The 17,282-nt window shown below is 35.0% G+C and overlaps 1 protein-coding gene across 3 annotated transcripts in view; it reads left to right on the forward strand.

Annotated features, from left to right (window-relative positions):
• Positions 1–17,282, forward strand: part of LOC124365836 (arrestin domain-containing protein 17-like) — a 39,556-nt gene that overhangs the window by 3,328 nt on the left and 18,946 nt on the right. For 2 of the 3 annotated variants that reach the window (XM_046821891.1, XM_046821890.1), the window contains exons 2-6: positions 1,444–1,599; positions 4,353–4,561; positions 6,494–6,676; positions 7,194–7,382; positions 13,916–14,123. In XM_046821891.1, the coding sequence (XP_046677847.1) occupies positions 1,444–1,599; positions 4,353–4,561; positions 6,494–6,676; positions 7,194–7,382; positions 13,916–14,123 (945 nt within the window). Of the gene's footprint in view, positions 1–1,443; positions 1,600–4,352; positions 4,562–6,493; positions 6,677–7,193; positions 7,383–13,915; positions 14,124–15,017; positions 15,435–17,282 lie in introns of those variants that run through there. The other variant, XM_046821889.1, reaches the window with a different exon arrangement.

Below are 17,282 nucleotides of genomic sequence, written 5' to 3' on the forward strand. Positions count from 1 at the left end.
AAAAAACCGGGTCCGCTTATCGTACCCTACCCCACTAGTTAAGTTGTTTTTATTGAATGTTTCAATTGCTTTTGATCCAAAGAATAATGTGATATAACAACTTATTTAACTTGCCGTATAATTTCAACTTATTAATTACAATAATTTTTAATGTAAAACCGTAGTATAACCATGAAGTAACTGAATTATGAAAAATTTGAAAGTGGGGCTGCAGTATAATAAGCGGCCTCAACACAATCGGATAATGATTATTGAATGATATGGAATCATTGATATTCATGACCATCCAAAGATCTGAATGCAAAATTTCTGACCAAATAACGTTATAAATATTTCAAAGAACAATATGGTTTGGCTAGTTTTCACTCTTAAAAATTAATGTATAAATATTAACATACTTTACAAATTAAAATATAATATATAATTACAAGAAAAGAATAACATTTACTTACCTTATTTATTTTCAAGGATAAACGTGACTGCTTGTGAAACAAAGAGGACACGTACATCACTGTTCTTGCCGCCATTAGTCAAAAACGGAACACATGATTTTAATTTGAAATTTATTTCCAAATACGTTTTTACTTTGAATAAATTTTGAACAATGATGTGGAATTGAATTAAGTTTTAGACTTTAAAAATGTTAATATTGAGAAGCTATATTTTTATATGTAAAAGAAATTAGTTTTTTTTTAAATTGTACAATATAATTAAACTGTATTTAAAATATTCTTGAGGCGCGTAGTACTAACTATTACTTCACAGGGTAGACATGTTTGATAGCATTTGATAAATACTCGAATAGATCACCACCAATAATCATAATTTCTCATCAATAAATATATTCTGCAAGATACATCTAAGAACAGTTTTGAAAGATTTTTTCTTTATACAAACTTTTGAGCCAATATTTGCATATTCATCATCATTGTTCTTGTCAATAACCTTCTACATAAACGATAATAGCTGGTAATGATGTCACTGGTCTAAATAAAGAAAGGTGGCAATGATTAATTATAATTATTTATAGATTAAATGTCGTATTCAAAAGTACTGAGATTTAAAATTCATAATCATCCGATTGTGTTGGTGGCCGCTCATTATACTGTAGTCAAAAGTGACCATGAATATCAAGAAATTAAGTGAGATTCCTCTTAAAAGTGACAGGATTTGTTTCTAGTGGCTTCAAGTTGTGAGTTTAACTCTTGGGAGAATCCTATTCTCCGTTTCACAAAAGCGGTTGCTCACTGCTGTCTGGACAAGCTATAAATATTGTAGTTTCTCTGATATGTAGGTCTAGGCCAAAGTTGGTTTTATTATTGCTTATTAGTAGTAATAAAACAAATTTTAGTTACAAAACTTTTAGAAAAATATTACACCTGCTAATTTTCATTTTGTTGAAAGAATTACCTTAACTGCTTTTAAGTTGATTTTGATTTTCAGCTATAATAATACAATTTCTTGGAGTGGCCAAAACTTCATGGAGTGAGACTGAGAGTGTAAGGCGAAATGACGGCAACACTGGCAATGAAACCGTCACCTTCACAGCCACAGAAGAGTACTTCTCTAACAAGTACAATCTTGCTGGAGGCCCCAACAGTGAGTTATCGTATACAATGATGTTGACAAGTATCGGAACAGCTCAATAACTTCTCTTCTATTGTACAACTTATTAAAAATTGCACATTTATTTGCAACCTAAAACGATCCTCTTGTGCCATTGATAACCTCTTCAGAGACATTCATTAAGAAGTTCCATTAGTGGAAATTTCCCATATAAACATGTCATGTTGCATTTTGTTTTAAGGGCCTAAATTAGGAAAATAATGGTCTGCAAAATTTAACTTGAAAGATCTTGATGAAATGCGACTTCTCTCAAGTTGGCATAAACAATTTTGACAACAGATCCTAAACTGATGTGCACAGTTGTATTTTTATAGGTTGAACCATTAAAAAGTTTTTACACTGTTGTAATGTATTTCTGTGTTTTTTATATAAATTTTCTCTATGTAAACCACAATATCAGTACTACTATTTATTATACTGTTCATAATCTAATACATTCAAAGGTCGATATTGATTTCATACTCAATAGGCAAATTCCTCTCATGGTTAGTTCTAGAGATATTTTGTTATGTTATGTTGAGGTTTTAACCCCAATAAAACCAGTTTTGTCAAATATTCTGTATAAAAAAAATACCTTCAAATTTTTTTAAATATTGTTTAAACTTTAAAGCGCCATATAGTTGCTGTCTAACTTTAGATTAGCACTCATTAATTAACAAACCAAGAAACTTACTGTATATTTTCTCAACGCTTATTTATTGTTTTATTTAACAAAAGAAACTGCAATCAATATTTTTTTATTTGACCACATTACAAATTATTTAGCTTTATAGTCTATTTATACATTCACTTACTTATACACTGCTGCAAGGGTTAATATTGTGTTCATAGATAAAATGACGGTTCTTGCAATATTTCTAATTTAATTTTACTCTAAAAACTTTGACAACTCACGCCACTTCACTCCAATGTAGAAGGACAAGTTTGATTGGAATGTACTAGTATATAAACCCAATGTGCGAGTTCACGACCAGTGTCTACTTGACATTATCTATATGTTATGGGTACCCAAAAATGGTTAAGGTTTGTTTTGGGTCTCAGAAGATAAAGGGATACAAGAAAATGCAGATGAACTCGCAAAAAGAGAGTATCCCTATTGCTTCAGAGCCATTCCTGGACTCTCTTCAAGTCAAGGTTTGAATGTTTTGAGGACGTAATCAGAAGTGGAAAGAGCAGACGATGAGGAATTTAAGATAATGTTTAGAATGTATTGAAGGTTCATATGTAAAAATTAGCAGGAAGGTGTTGCCTGAAGGTGAGTTTTGTTGAGGGCGGTAGATTTTAAACTTACATTAGAGGCATCTTATGTACTGAGATTTGCATGTCTTGATACATAGAATTGTATTTTTTTTAGTGTTTTTGAGATGTGCCTAAAATACAGAGAGCCAAATGACCTAAATGTAGTATATTTTGCAGACGGGATTTGTAACCCAAATATAAAATAAAATAGGCTACTAGATTGTTTTCAGTTTATTTTTGAAATAAGTGGGCTTACTTATTTATACTAATTGGCTAATAGTTTTACATATTTTATGAATAAACAGAATCTCCGAAAAAGAACGCTGGAATTTTGAATGGCCGTTATTAAAAAAACTAGTCAAGGTAGCTAAACTATTTAAACGTCAAGTTGAAGTTGAAATAACTAAGTTTGGGAGAGCATGAGAGAAAATGTTGACCTTGGCACGCGCAGTGGCAGTCCGCTATTGTGACTGATACGCCTGGTGCCAGTCGCGATTACAATGTTTAGAGCGCAAGAGAAGGCATAGTGTGTTCTTTGGAATGCAGAATTGAAATAGTGTGCAGCGTTGGTTTTGAGTTATGTATCGAGTTCAAAATTCGCCAGATGATCGATTGTCCAACGAAGTCATCAGTTAAACATACCCAAATTGACAGTTCATGATGATATTCATAAAACATTGAGACTTTACACCTACAATATTCAGTTAAGACATCAGATTAAACCCGCCAACCTGATGAGGTCGGGGCCTCATTACCTACAGGAAATGTATGACACACTTGAGAACAGGTTTCTAGAAGGTTGGATAGGCAGGGGTGCGCACATTCCTTATACTCCAAGAAGTATGGATTTGACCCCTTTGGACGTTTTCTTGTGAGGTTATGTAAAGAACATTGTTTATGCTGCATGGGTGATTTTCGAAAGCGATCTCTACTGTACACCAGAGATGCTACATAACACTTTGCAAGAAATCTCAAATACTGTTTTGATATCTGAAGAGCAACAAATAGAGTTCACTTAGAAACAAACGTATTACGGTATGAAAACAAAATTTGTTCTTTTCTCTTCAATTTGATGTTTTAATAATTGTTTAGTTATCTTGAACAATTTTTATGTAATGGCCATTCAAATTTGCGGCATTCTTTATTGGAGATCCTGTATATATTCCAGCTTATATAGTGATAAGATTGTACTAAATGTACAATCACACTACATGAGTTTTAAGCGAGATATGTTATAAATAACAATAGCCTTCTTATCTCTTATTTTATTTACTTCCTTTGGTAATCAGTTATGGGCAATTTGTGCAGTTCAATAGAAATATAGGTAATTTATATAATAATCAACTGACTGTATAACAATAATTTTTCCCCAGACTGTACATAAGTTTTTCTTTAAGTCAAAGAATCATATTTTCGTGACTCCAAATATAGCTTACAATAAAAGTATAACCGTATAACTCACATATTTATGTGATATTTAACGACAGGTGAAATTGAAATACCGCCAGGAGACCATGTTTACCCGTTCAGTACGACCCTACCACCTCTTCTGCCCTCATCATTTGAGGGTGAGCACGGCAACATCCGCTACACAGTGAGGGCCACGCTTGATCGTCCGTGGAAGTTTGATCAGAATTGTGAAAAAGTTTTCACTGTCGTTACTCCTGTAGATCTCAACTACAATGTTAAGGCGAAGGTGAGCTTTTTGAGGTTCTAAGTAGTTGCCTATATTCCAGTACGATAAATATACTAGTATAAAAAATATTTATGTACAAAATTTTAATTTTCAAGGTTTCAAAACTATTTTAGAAGTACAGCCATCCACAGAAATTTAAAGGTATTATTATGTAAAAAAACTTTCAATACTTGTATTTGAAGTGCTGCAAAGTAAATAATAAGTAAGTCAACAAGAACCTAATTAAGATTCTGGTAGCTCCATGAATGCATACATATGGCTTTTGAATAAAATATTTTAAGATTCAAGTGGAATAAGTCATATGCTTTCAACGTGTTTAATAATGCTACTAGGACACTTCTGTTATCAATAATTTGTTAATTTAGCCAATTTTTAACTGAATTATTGTTTAAAAGAACAATGGATGTTCAGAAATATTATGAAATAAAAAAGAAGCTAATTAAAAAATTAAATTTTATTATTTACATTTTAGAAGTGTATATTTTTAAAATTTCTTTCCTTATAATCACCTCTTAAATAATGGAAGTTATCACACGATGCAACAACTTTTTCAATACTGTTTCTGTAAAAATCTGTTGATTTCAATTACTGGTTTACACCGTCGTGCAGCTTGGTGTAGTAGCGACTACCTTTTTGTTTCACAGTTTACTTGCTTCAGTTACTATAAAATCGATACCTTTGATGTAATTTTTAAAATAAATTAATAATAAATTAAATAAAACGGAAGCACACCGTGAAGCCTATCAGTCTATTATTTCAGCAGTTCCACAAACCGCCGAAAACAACCTATCAGGTCTTGGGGAAATTCACCACCCTTGTCCAAAATACTACCAAATACGTTTATTATCAAATTGGTTTACAATTATTTGTAGCAGTGCTATTGTAAACACTCAATTTGTCATTGATAAATGTCATTTCAGTACATACCAAAAACAGTTAATAAAAGTCTAATGTACAAACATTATTTTTTCCAATATAAAATATTAACATAAAAATGATTAGGTACTGTTACTGGGCTTTTAATTTAGGTACTTACTAACAGAATAGCATATTTGGGGATATAAGGGGATCCTATTAAAAGTCTTTTAAAGCTATTATAGTTATGTTCTTCTTTCATTTGTGCCGGAAAAGGTTTGTTCAGTCTCAATCCATAGTAAATTGCTCAATCAACAGTCTTTGCTCAAATTGGCTAAGACGATGCATAGGGATTTCTAAGCGAATACACATGTACCAGCCCATCCAAGTCCCTCTGGCTACTCCTGCAAAATAATATTGTTTCCAATATGTAAAATGACAAGGAAGAGTATGTATATTGAGTCCTTTAAACAACTTTTCACATGAGTCTCTGAAACTCAATCTGGTAATAAATTGTTTTCTATTCCAAAAGATAAATAGTCCTAGTATGATTTCACGGATTTTAGTTGATTTTCATCACTAATTCATAAGTTACATGTCATGATGGTCATAACTGTGAACAATGGTATGGCCTTTTTTTAAATCAATACACTATTGCCTTGCTCGGCTTTCACTCATCTTTATTCCAGTCTTATCATAAAGTTACAGATAGATTTCAATGGGTTTGTGATATTGAGGGGCAAATCCACAATTTATGAATTCGATTCCGAATTTTTTTTAAATTGATTCTCGAATTTCAAATCCTAATAGCTTTTTTTAACCTAAGAATGATTTAAACATAATCATCACAAAACACGTCCCAAATGGTGGGATTTTCTATTGTAGAAGACACTTCAACACGTCAAAAAGATCAATGTAGGAGGGACACACGCTACCATAGCTGAATGTAGGAAATTTTTAATACCGAGATGGCGGCTCTAGCCCTCCCCATGTTGTAATATGTGAGAATGTAAACAACATTATTTTATAAAGGCAAATTTTCTATGCTTAAAGTAATCCAGATGACTTGTGTTCCAGGAGCCGGTGAAGCTGGAGTTGGAGAAGTACTTCTGTTGCTGCTGGTGCAAGTCTGGGCCTCTGGCTGTTGTCATCAACATGCCATACTCCGGTTTTGTCCCTGGTCAGAACATTCCTGTCACCCTGGAGGTTGACAATGCCAGCAATGTGCGTGTTGACAATGTTATCGTCAAACTCGAGAAGGTATGTCTACTCTCATATATATATATATATATATATATATATATATATATATATGATCTATCAAAGTGACTGGGTTTTTTCTTATGTTTGGAATTGCATCGGAAACTACAAATAGTGAAAGGAAATAACATATCCATATATAGATAAGTTCTGCTTCAAAAACAAGACAAACAATTCAAGGAAGAAGGACTTGGAAAGGTCACAATAATTGAAAAAGTTCAAACATACATGGTAGAATGAGGTAAATATAAATTAAGGAAGAACATTTAAATTTAATAGAAATTGAGTTAATCAGAAGAATTGAAACAAGCAAAACACTATTTATTATACATTCAATAAGTAACGGTAGTTCAGCATCTTTAATTTTTTTACTATCTAGATGGCCAAAAGATTTTCTTGCCTTCAATTAGACTTTAGCATTTTGAAAGAACAGAGTTTTATCACATTATATATTATTGAACGTATTAATATTTATAACGTTACTGTGGCATTTCTTTAATAAGATGATAATTTGCAGGTGCTTAAATGGAAAGCTCGAGAGCCCAAAAACAAAGAACGAGAGGACAAAGTGGAGATCGTAAAGTTAACGCTAGACGCAGTGGAACCAAATGGTTCCCAATGTTATACCCAGCAGCTGGCCGTGCCGGTAATGCCACCATGTAACCTGGACCAGTGCTCCATCATCAACTGTTCCTACACACTTCAGGTACAGTAAAGTTAACACTAGATGTGGTAGAACCAAATGGTTCCCAGTGTCATACCCAGTAGTTGGCCGTGCCGGTAATGCCATCATGTAACCTGGACCAGTGCTCCATTATGAATTGTTCCTACACACTTCAGGTGCAGTAAAGTTAACACTAGATGTGGTAGAAACCAAATGGTTCCCAGTGACATACCCAGTAGTTGGCCGTGCCGGTAATGCCATCATGTAACCTGGACCAGTGCTCCATATATGAATTGTTCCTACACACTTCAGGTACAGTTAAAGTTAACACTAGATGTGGTAGAACCAAATGGTTTCCTAGTGTCATACTCAGTAGCTGGCCGTGCCGGTAATGCCATCATGTAACCTGGACCAGTGCTCCATTATGAATTGTTCCTACACACTTTCAGGTACAGTAAAGTTAACACTAGATGTGGTAGAACCAAATGGTTCCCTAGTGTCATACTCAGCAGCTGGCCGTGCCGGTAATGCCACCATGTAACCTGGACCAGTGCTCCCATCATCAACTGTTCCTACACACTTCAGGTACAGTAAAAGTTAACACTAGATGTGGTAGAACCAAAATGGTTCCCAGTGTCAAGTAATGCCTCTGCTCCTTTTTCAGGTCGTCCACTAGATGTGGTAAACCAAATGGCCCCAGTGTCAAGAAATCAAGTATCATTGTTTTTTCCCACATTACAAATGCCATGACAAAGTTAGAAATTAGATAATACTAGCTTTAGCACTTATGGTCATAAGTACATGTCAGAAAACATAAAAAACTAAATTAAAATACAATGTCAATACTGCCTGATAACATCTCATCAACAGAATAAAAAAGCTTTTTTCTTAAGCCATCTTAAAACAACATTTTTAAAAACTTTACACGTAATATCTCTACAGCCTACTAATGGTAACTTATTGAAGAGCTTTTTTCCCAAATATACAAATACATTTGTTGGGTTTTGGTGAGTCTAACATATCTTTAAATCTAGAAGATCTTGGTACCTTGTATTATAATTATGAGCGACACTTCTCAGGTTAAAAACATCTAGATTTTCCTTTACATATACCAAACATTGAAAGATAAAAATACACGGCAAAGTTAAGTATACCGTGTTCTACAAAAATAGGCCTACCAAGAATCACAGTACTGACATCAAAAACTGTACGTAAGGCCGTCTTTTGACATAAAAAAACCTCCTTGGCACCACTTGAATTGCCCCAAAGTAGGGCACCATACAAAAGGTGGGAATGAAACAACGCAAAATATGCCTTAGGAACTATGGTTGAGCTAGTACAAATTTTAAGTCTTTTCAGTAAAAAAATCACTCGAGACAGGCGAGAACAAAGAGCATCAGTATGACTTCTCCAAGTAAGCCTAGAATCTAAATTAATTCCCAGTAACTTTATTGATTTTATTGTCAGAGTATTTCCTTAAAACTAAAAACAATATGCTCCGTCTTATCCTCGTTAACATATAGGCAGTTGGCATCAAACCAGAGGTAAGACCTTTCCCTCATATAATTTATTACTACAGAATTAATGTCAGATAGCTTATTAGAACACATTAGTGTGGTGTCGTCGGCATAAAGAACACTCTTATTAGGTACAAAATTGGGAAGGTCGTTTATAAAAACTATAAACAGAAAGGGACCCAGGACAGAACCCTGGGGAACCCCACTTTCAACCCTTCTAAGATCAGAATCTTTGATCACCAACTTTGACCAACTGGGATCTATCTAAAAGATATGAGGACAACAGTGACAACTCGTTGCCTCCAAAACCATAGTAGCTCAATTTCTCAAGCAATACCTGATGGGGCACCAGTATCGAAAGCTTTGCTTAGATCTAGTAATAAAGTGCTGGCTTCCTCACTATTTTCAAAGCTATTCAAGATAAAGGATACAAACACTTTCAACAGCCTTAACAGTAGACAGATTTTCTCTAAAACCAAATTGGGCAGATGAGAAGCAGATGATTCTGCTCAAAATAACATTCCATCTGAGACTTAATGATACTTTTGACCACTTTAGATACAACAGGAACCAGCGCTATAGGTCGATAATTACTAATATTAGATGTATCCCCCTTTTTTATATACAGGCACAGTTAGAGTAAGTTTCAAACAATGTGGGAAAACACCAACACACTGCGAGTATCCAATTAATAAGAAAAGTGAGGGGATACAAGATTACATCTATTATTTTCTTTAACACAAAGTTGGAAAGACCAAAAATATCTTCAGATTTTGAATTACTGAGCCCAGTAACAGTTTTAAAAACATCATCAGAATTCACAAAATTCCATTTAAATGGCAATAATTGAGGATTCTTTATAACACTAGACTCTAAGATATCGATGGCACCAGCTAAATTCAAGTTAACGGCATTATTACCTTTTACATTATTAGAAATATTTACAAAAAAATCATTGAAATCACTAGCAGATATAGGAAGCTCTGTCTGTAAGTTTTTCTTAGGTGTACGCCCTCCTGTTTCCAGATTAATGACATTCCAGGCAGCTTTACAGAGGTTACGTGATTCCACGATATAAGCATCGTTGGCATTTTTCTTAGCTAGATCTATTTGTTTCCCCTATAGAACTTCTTAACCCTTCTGTGGATTTCACATAAGGCAGGATTGCTCTTACATCTACTATGACTAATATCTAAAAATAGCCTAATCTGCTTTAAAAACAGGAGTATACCAGTTTTTAAGTTTGCGATTATTATTTACAGTATTTTTGGCCACTTTAGTTTTAGTAGGACAACAATCATTAAAATTATGTTGAAGGACCTGCATGAAACAATCAAAAGCCACTTCAAGGTCATTTGAAACTATCACTTCAGACCAGTCAATGTTACCCTATCTGTACTTAAATCTATTAATACTAAACATCATTTAAAACTCTAAAACTATACACATTTTTCTCACACTTATCACTGGTAAAGCGGTACACGGTGACAAATAAGATAAATCAATATTCAACAACAAACCAAGGTGATCGGAGATGTGAGGTTGAACAGTTTTACATGTATATGAAGAAGGGTGAAAGAAGGGTATATGAGATTGGAAATGAAATTATCCAGACAAGACTCCAGCCTGGTGGGAGACAGATTAAGACAAAAACAATCATAAGATTTTAGTGCATTAAGAAACTTAACTGTATTTAAGGTACTCCTATTGGGGTCAGTATTTATGTCCCCAACGATAACGACCTTATATTTAAAGAACTTAGGACTATTGCAGACAAATTCAAGAAGTTGAGACAATCTATCAGTAAAAGTTACAATACAAGAGTCAGGTGTTGCGATAAACAGATAAAATCAACAAATTAATAACACTAAAAGAGATCATAACTGCTTCAAATTGTTTCTCTTCACAGAACGAATCAATATTTACAACAGAAAAAGAATATTTAAATGAACTTCTTACAAAAATTGCAGCTCCGCCATATGGAGTAGATCTACAGAAGCTAGCCGCAAGTAGATAGTCCATAGGTGTATAAAGTTGTATTTCGTCTTCTATGCACCAGTGTTCATTGACACAAAGAACGTCACAAAGTATGCGACTGTTAAAAACTTCAAGTAAATTTCACCTTGTTCTTTATACATTGCATGTTAATATGCGCAAGCACAGTCTCAGAACGTGATTCAACCACCTGAGTAGCGGCACTCACTACCACAATTAAACTAGGCCTATGACAATTAACTAGGCCGACTGAGGATTGGGTGACTATAACCCCGGGTTCGTTAACTGTCCTGATTCTAAAAAAGAGGGTTCCACTAAAGAACTTTTACGAGAGAATCTAAACTTGCTTACATACGTTCCCTGTAGGCCAGAAGTCCGGATTATACATTTTATCCCAAAGGGATAGGGCACTCCAACTTTAAAAGAACTGTACCCAGGATACCTATTCTTCAGTTTAATAACCTCATAGTTACAAACAGCATAGTCATTCAAATACTGTCTCAAAGCATCACATTCCACGTCTTCAGCAAATCTAGATACAAACATATGTTTACGTTTTTTCTACAACTTTCAATTTTATCATTAGACACCACAGCAACGTCCCGTAATAAACATTGATTTTTTTCCCTCAGATCTACGCTGTTGTTTCTTATATTTCTTGGACCTAACCTCAATAAAGTCATTATTTACACCCTGATTCACGGTTTCATTTTCATTGTCCCCATCCAAGTTGATCGCGTTAGCCGGTATGACAGAGGCAGAGACAGCAGAACTTGATGCAGAATTACCTTGCACAGAGAAAGGCTGTACAATTTCATCATGTAGCCCCTTCGGCGAGTTCATTTTTTCCCGATTGGTAAGCTCCACAGCCTTCTTGAGAACGTTTTTTTCCCTTCTGACTGGCATTGTATTGCTAGAAGCCAGGGGCCGTGGAAGGTCCTGAAATTTCCAAGTTACGACTAGCAGACAACACATCAGAGTGCTCCATCATCAATTGTTCCTACACACTTCAGGTACAGTAAAGTTTAACACTAGATGGGGTAGAACCAAATGGTTCCCAGTGTCATACTCAGTAGCTGGCCTGTGCCGGTAATGCCACCATGTAACCTGGACCAGTGCTCCATCATCAACTGTTCCTACACACTTCAGGTACAGTAAAGTTAACACTAGATGTGGTAGAACCAAATTGTTCCCAGTGTTATACTCAACAGTTGGCTGTGCCGGTAATGCCACCACGTAACCTGGACCAGTGCTCCATCATCAATTGTTCCTACACACTTCAGGTGCAGTAAAGTTAACACTCGATGGGGTAGAACCAAATAGTTTCCCAGTGTCATACTCAACAGCTGGCTGTGCCGGTGGGTAATGTCACCCATGTAACCTGGACCAGTGCTCCATCATCAACTGTTCCTACACACTTCAGGTACAGTAAAGTTAACACTAGATGTGGTAGAACCAAATGGTTCCCAGTGTCATAACCCAGTAGCTGGCTGTGGCTGGTAATGCCGCCATGTAACCTGGACCAGTGCTCCATCATCAATTGTTCCTACACACTTCAGGTACAGTAAAGTTTAACACTAGATGAGGTAGAACCAAATGGTTCCCAGTGTCATACCCAGTAGCTGGCTGTGCCGGTAATGCCACCACGTAACCTGGACCAGTGCTCCCATCATCAATTGTTCCTACACACTTCAGGTACAGTAAAGTTAAAACTAGATGTGGTAGAACCAAATTGTTCCCAGTGTTATACTCAACAGTTGGCTGTGCCGGTAATGCCACCACGTAACCTGGACAGTGCTCCATCATCAATTGTTCCTACACACTTCAGGTACAGTAAAGTTAACACTAGATGGGGGTAGAACCAAATAGTTCCCAGTGTCATACTCAACAGCTGGCTGTGCCGGTAATGCACCATGTAACCTGGACCAGTGCTCCATCATCAATTGTTCCTCTACACACTTCAGGTACAGTAAAGTTAACACTAGATGTGGTAGAACCAAAATGGTTCCCAGTGTCATACCCAGTAGCTGGCTGTGCTGGTAATGCCACTCATGTAACCTGGACCAGTGCTCCATCATCAATTGTTCCTACACACTTCAGGTACAGTAAAGTTAACACTAGATGTGGTAGAACCATATGGTTCTCAGTGTTATACTCAACAGCTGGCTGTGCCGGTAATGCCACCATGTAACCTGGACCAGTGCTCCATCATCAATTGTTCGTACACACTTCAGGTACAGTAAAGGTTAACACTAGATGTGGGTAGAACCAAATGGTTCCCAGTGTTATACTCAGCCAGGCCTTGCATATATCATGCAAATATTAATGAAACAGCTGATTGACGGACAGCAGCTACATAGTTAGTGCTAGTCAGTCAAAATAGACGTCTACGTGTTTTGTTTGATACATGTATTTTTTAGGGCATTTAATACTTTTTATTGTTCATACAGTTAAAAAAGAGTTAAATAAGGGGAAAATTCAGATTGGGTTAGATGGGTTAAAAATGTGTTGCTAAGCTTGGCCTATCCCAGAACTTCATTTTTTATTATATTTTCATAGCTGTAAACTGAGGTTTAAAATTGCTACCACTTTGTTTCAAATAAACGGTAATACATAACATACAGTTCTGTATAAACAAAATTTTTTATTTACCAGTAACTATAGTATAAAATATTCTACCTAGTCCTTTTTTCTGATAATATACAGAACATTATTAATTTTCAATACCATTTTATAACACAATATTTTGTTAATAAATTTTTAGATAGAAGCTTCTGTGGATGGTACGATCCTGAGGTCTTATCCTCGCTTTATCGTCTCTCACTTCTGTCCTAGTGAGTTAATTGCTGAAAGTGGAATCATGTTTTCTGATCTAACAAAAAAAGTAAGGTAGATTAGTATTCTATTCTGTATGAATTTGAGAAATTGAATTTTCTTATTATTGTTATTCATGTCTCAGTAGGCCTGTGAGCGGATAATAAGAATCTTGTTTCCAAGTAAACAGATAATTCGGACTTTAAGTTTGATATTCTCGTGAATGATAATTTATTGTTATTGTTGAAGGTGACAGCAGCAGTGAGCGGTTGTCACTCAAACCTCTACGGTGAGGTTCCTATCTTTCTGGGAACAGTGCCAGTATACCAGACACCCACAGCAGCAAGCCCCGCTGCCCCCCCTTCAGCCCCTTCTCCGCAGCCTGGGGCTCAGCAGCCTGGGATAGGCTTTGACGTTAACCCAGGCCCTACAGAGGGCAACATGTATCCAGTGCTTCGTAAGTACATATTAGCCTCATTTAGTGTTACATTAGATTGTTTACAAAAATTTAGTTGAATTCTGATATTTTGTTGATAATTCCTTATAATCCAATAATAACATATAACAATTTTACATTTGTTGTAGTTTTTTACTTGTACTATCATAAAAGCAAAGTCACAAATTAATAACAGCATTTAATAAATTTTAGTTTTTGAACACTCAGCAACTGACTGATATTGTAACTCAATCCATCCTACAGAGAGTGACTGTACTGCATAGAATTATAACCATCTGACTAATAGTAGTGCAAAGTATGTTTCATTATATCAGTGTCTGAGTGTAGCAGGCAAGAAGAGTCGATTTATTGCTATAGCTACAATACTTTTTTGTTGTGTCAGTTGAGAACAACTCCAACAATGGAAATCAACGTATTTTCTTCAGTTGGTAACTATTTTGCTTTATGAAATTTATTGACAAAGCCTTTAGGTTGCAAAACGATGATCATATTGGTCTTGTACCTCTATTTCCAGCCCTGTGATTAATCTCACAAGATACAAGTTATAGTTCTGTATAACCTCCTTATTTCTGGTCAGTGACATTATGTCAAAAGGCTATGTAACATTCATATATAAATCGATTAATTAAATCGTATTGGTATGGAACAGAGGTCATTCATTGTACAGGTTGTAACCTATGAGGTCAAGTAGTAGAATGATAGAGGTTCATTTGTATTCAACTTAATAGTGTAATACGTATTAAATAGTGGAATTATGTGTTCTGTCATAAAGTTAAGGAAGTTATAACTTCCTACTGCTTAACCTTTTCATCGTGTTTATAAAATAAATCCTAATTCTTCAATATTTAATGCAAAAGAGATTAGAAAAGTAAATGTCATTTTTTCCTGCTGAAGGTCGCAGAGGGAACTCATCTTATGAGGAACTTCCACAGGCTGATCCTGAGTTCCGATAGACAATCTTCGCCAATATGAATCTCAGGGAAGTGTTTGGGAAAATGTGTTCGCTTTGTAACATGCACGCCCCTTGTACATTTGAATACCTTCTCAACTGGAGTAAATGTCATTTAATGAAAGTATTTTACCTTGCCATATAAGTAAAATGTGTTTGTCTCCTACTTGTACATAGATTGTTGTACCTTTCCGTATCACAAAACGGTTGGTTTTTACAATACAGAGCACGCTGCGCTTAATGTGTGGGGGGGTATTTGTTCCTGTGTGGTCGATACTGAGTAGAGGTGTGGGGCACCATTATTTAGTTATTTGTGTCATTTGTACAATTATGATTATAGTAAATAAATTTAGTAAAGTAATTGTGGATTATGTTTATTTATTATCTATTCCCCTATTAGTTATGAAGTATTTAAGATGTAGAAAAAATGAAGAAAATTACACTTTTAACTGGAGGTGCTATATTTGCAGTGATTTATAATGTAGTTTGTATATTATAGGTGTGGTTAGTATAAATTAGATCTTTTCAGATCACTTCTCGCCTCTTTATATCTTAGTTAAGTAAAAGAGGACATGACACTAATATTGTTGGACATAATATTCAAACAATTTAATAAAAGTATATTTTTATAACTGAGAGTAAGTAAGTAGAAGTTATAGAAGCAAATTCACAGTAAGAACAGATATAGCGTCACTACATTATTTGCATTTAAAATTTAAAACATTCATGGACTTTTATTAGTTGTGTTAAACTCTTTCATGCATATAAACAGTTCTTTCCACTAGCCAGTGGAACATTTTCTTCTTCAAATCCTGAAAGTCAAGACTCTTTGAGTTCTCCTGGCAGCATGTTGTAAACCATGGCACCAGTCTGCACAAAATTACTTCTTTGCAAATAGAACCAATCTGTAGGCTGGCAAATTGAAGTCAGTGTCATTCTTGTTTCATGATTGTGGATATAGCTGTTCTTCGAAAGATTTCCTTTTGAATTGCCTCAGTGACGTAAATAGACACCACTTCATAGTGTGCCCAATTCCTGAAAGCGTCTCTTTAAGTGCATTGAGAATTTAAGCTAGTCATGATTCGCACTGTATGCAAATCAAATCAAATCGTTTATTAACCACTAAGCTACAATAGGTGTAGTCAACACAGTATAATAAATGAAAATGAAATATGTCTTAATTTTTTTGAGGCAAGGTTCAGGCTGTTTTAGCCCTCTCTTCCACTCAGCCTCAAGATAATATGAAAAAATATAAACAATACCAATAACATTCCTTAATAATTATAGATCATACTTACAATTATATTAAACAATATATAAGGACATTATAAACTACGCTATATATACTGAAATAACATAAATACAAAACACATTACAATACAAACCTAAATGCATTCAGATTATCTAATCAAATTGTCAATCAAATTTAGTATTAATAATGTGACACCTTATTCGTTCAACCATTCACACCACACACCCACATCCACCTCTCAGGCACCATCAACCACCACTCCTACATGACCTGCAACCACTTCCATGAACATCGCCCCGAAGCAAGCACGGCTATCGTTATTACTGATATTGTCAGAGACTGAGTTCCATAAACAGCAAGCTTAACGACCTATTAAAAATTTATGGACACTAGATAGATATAACAAATAGAGAGGCTCGTCGACATGAGAGTCAACCACTGATATCAGGTATAAAACTAAAATTGTCGGACAAGTAACTAAAAGACTTTAATTTAAAGATTAAGTGTAAAAGAGTGAGGATGTGGTATTCACGAAGCTGTACAAGCTTCAGGAGAGATAATTGTTGGAACTATGGAGAAATGTGTTCAGCACGTCCAAGATTGAAAATAGATCTAATACATTAGTTTTCAGCTCGCTGAATCTTATTCGGCAGCTCAACAGTCATTCCACAATAGTTGAAATGGGGAAACACAAGAGTCTTAACTAACATAACTTTGACAATGAGTGGCAGGTATAGAGACTGTTTTAAATGTGCGTCCATAATTAGTTTGGAATTTATAGTTTAGTCTCTGATATTTGTGTTGATGTTGATTAGTAAGTTTCGGTACATTGCCAATATAATTAATGAATCTTATGGTATTTATAAATATGTGTAGAATGTAGAGATTGATTAAAGATCCCAACTAAAACAGGCAAAGTGATTGGCAAAGAAGTATCTTGTAGGAAGCCCAAAGAAAT

Source organism: Homalodisca vitripennis, chromosome 7, assembly GCF_021130785.1.
Source record: "Homalodisca vitripennis isolate AUS2020 chromosome 7, UT_GWSS_2.1, whole genome shotgun sequence".
In the NCBI taxonomy this organism is placed as follows: domain Eukaryota; kingdom Metazoa; phylum Arthropoda; class Insecta; order Hemiptera; family Cicadellidae; genus Homalodisca; species Homalodisca vitripennis.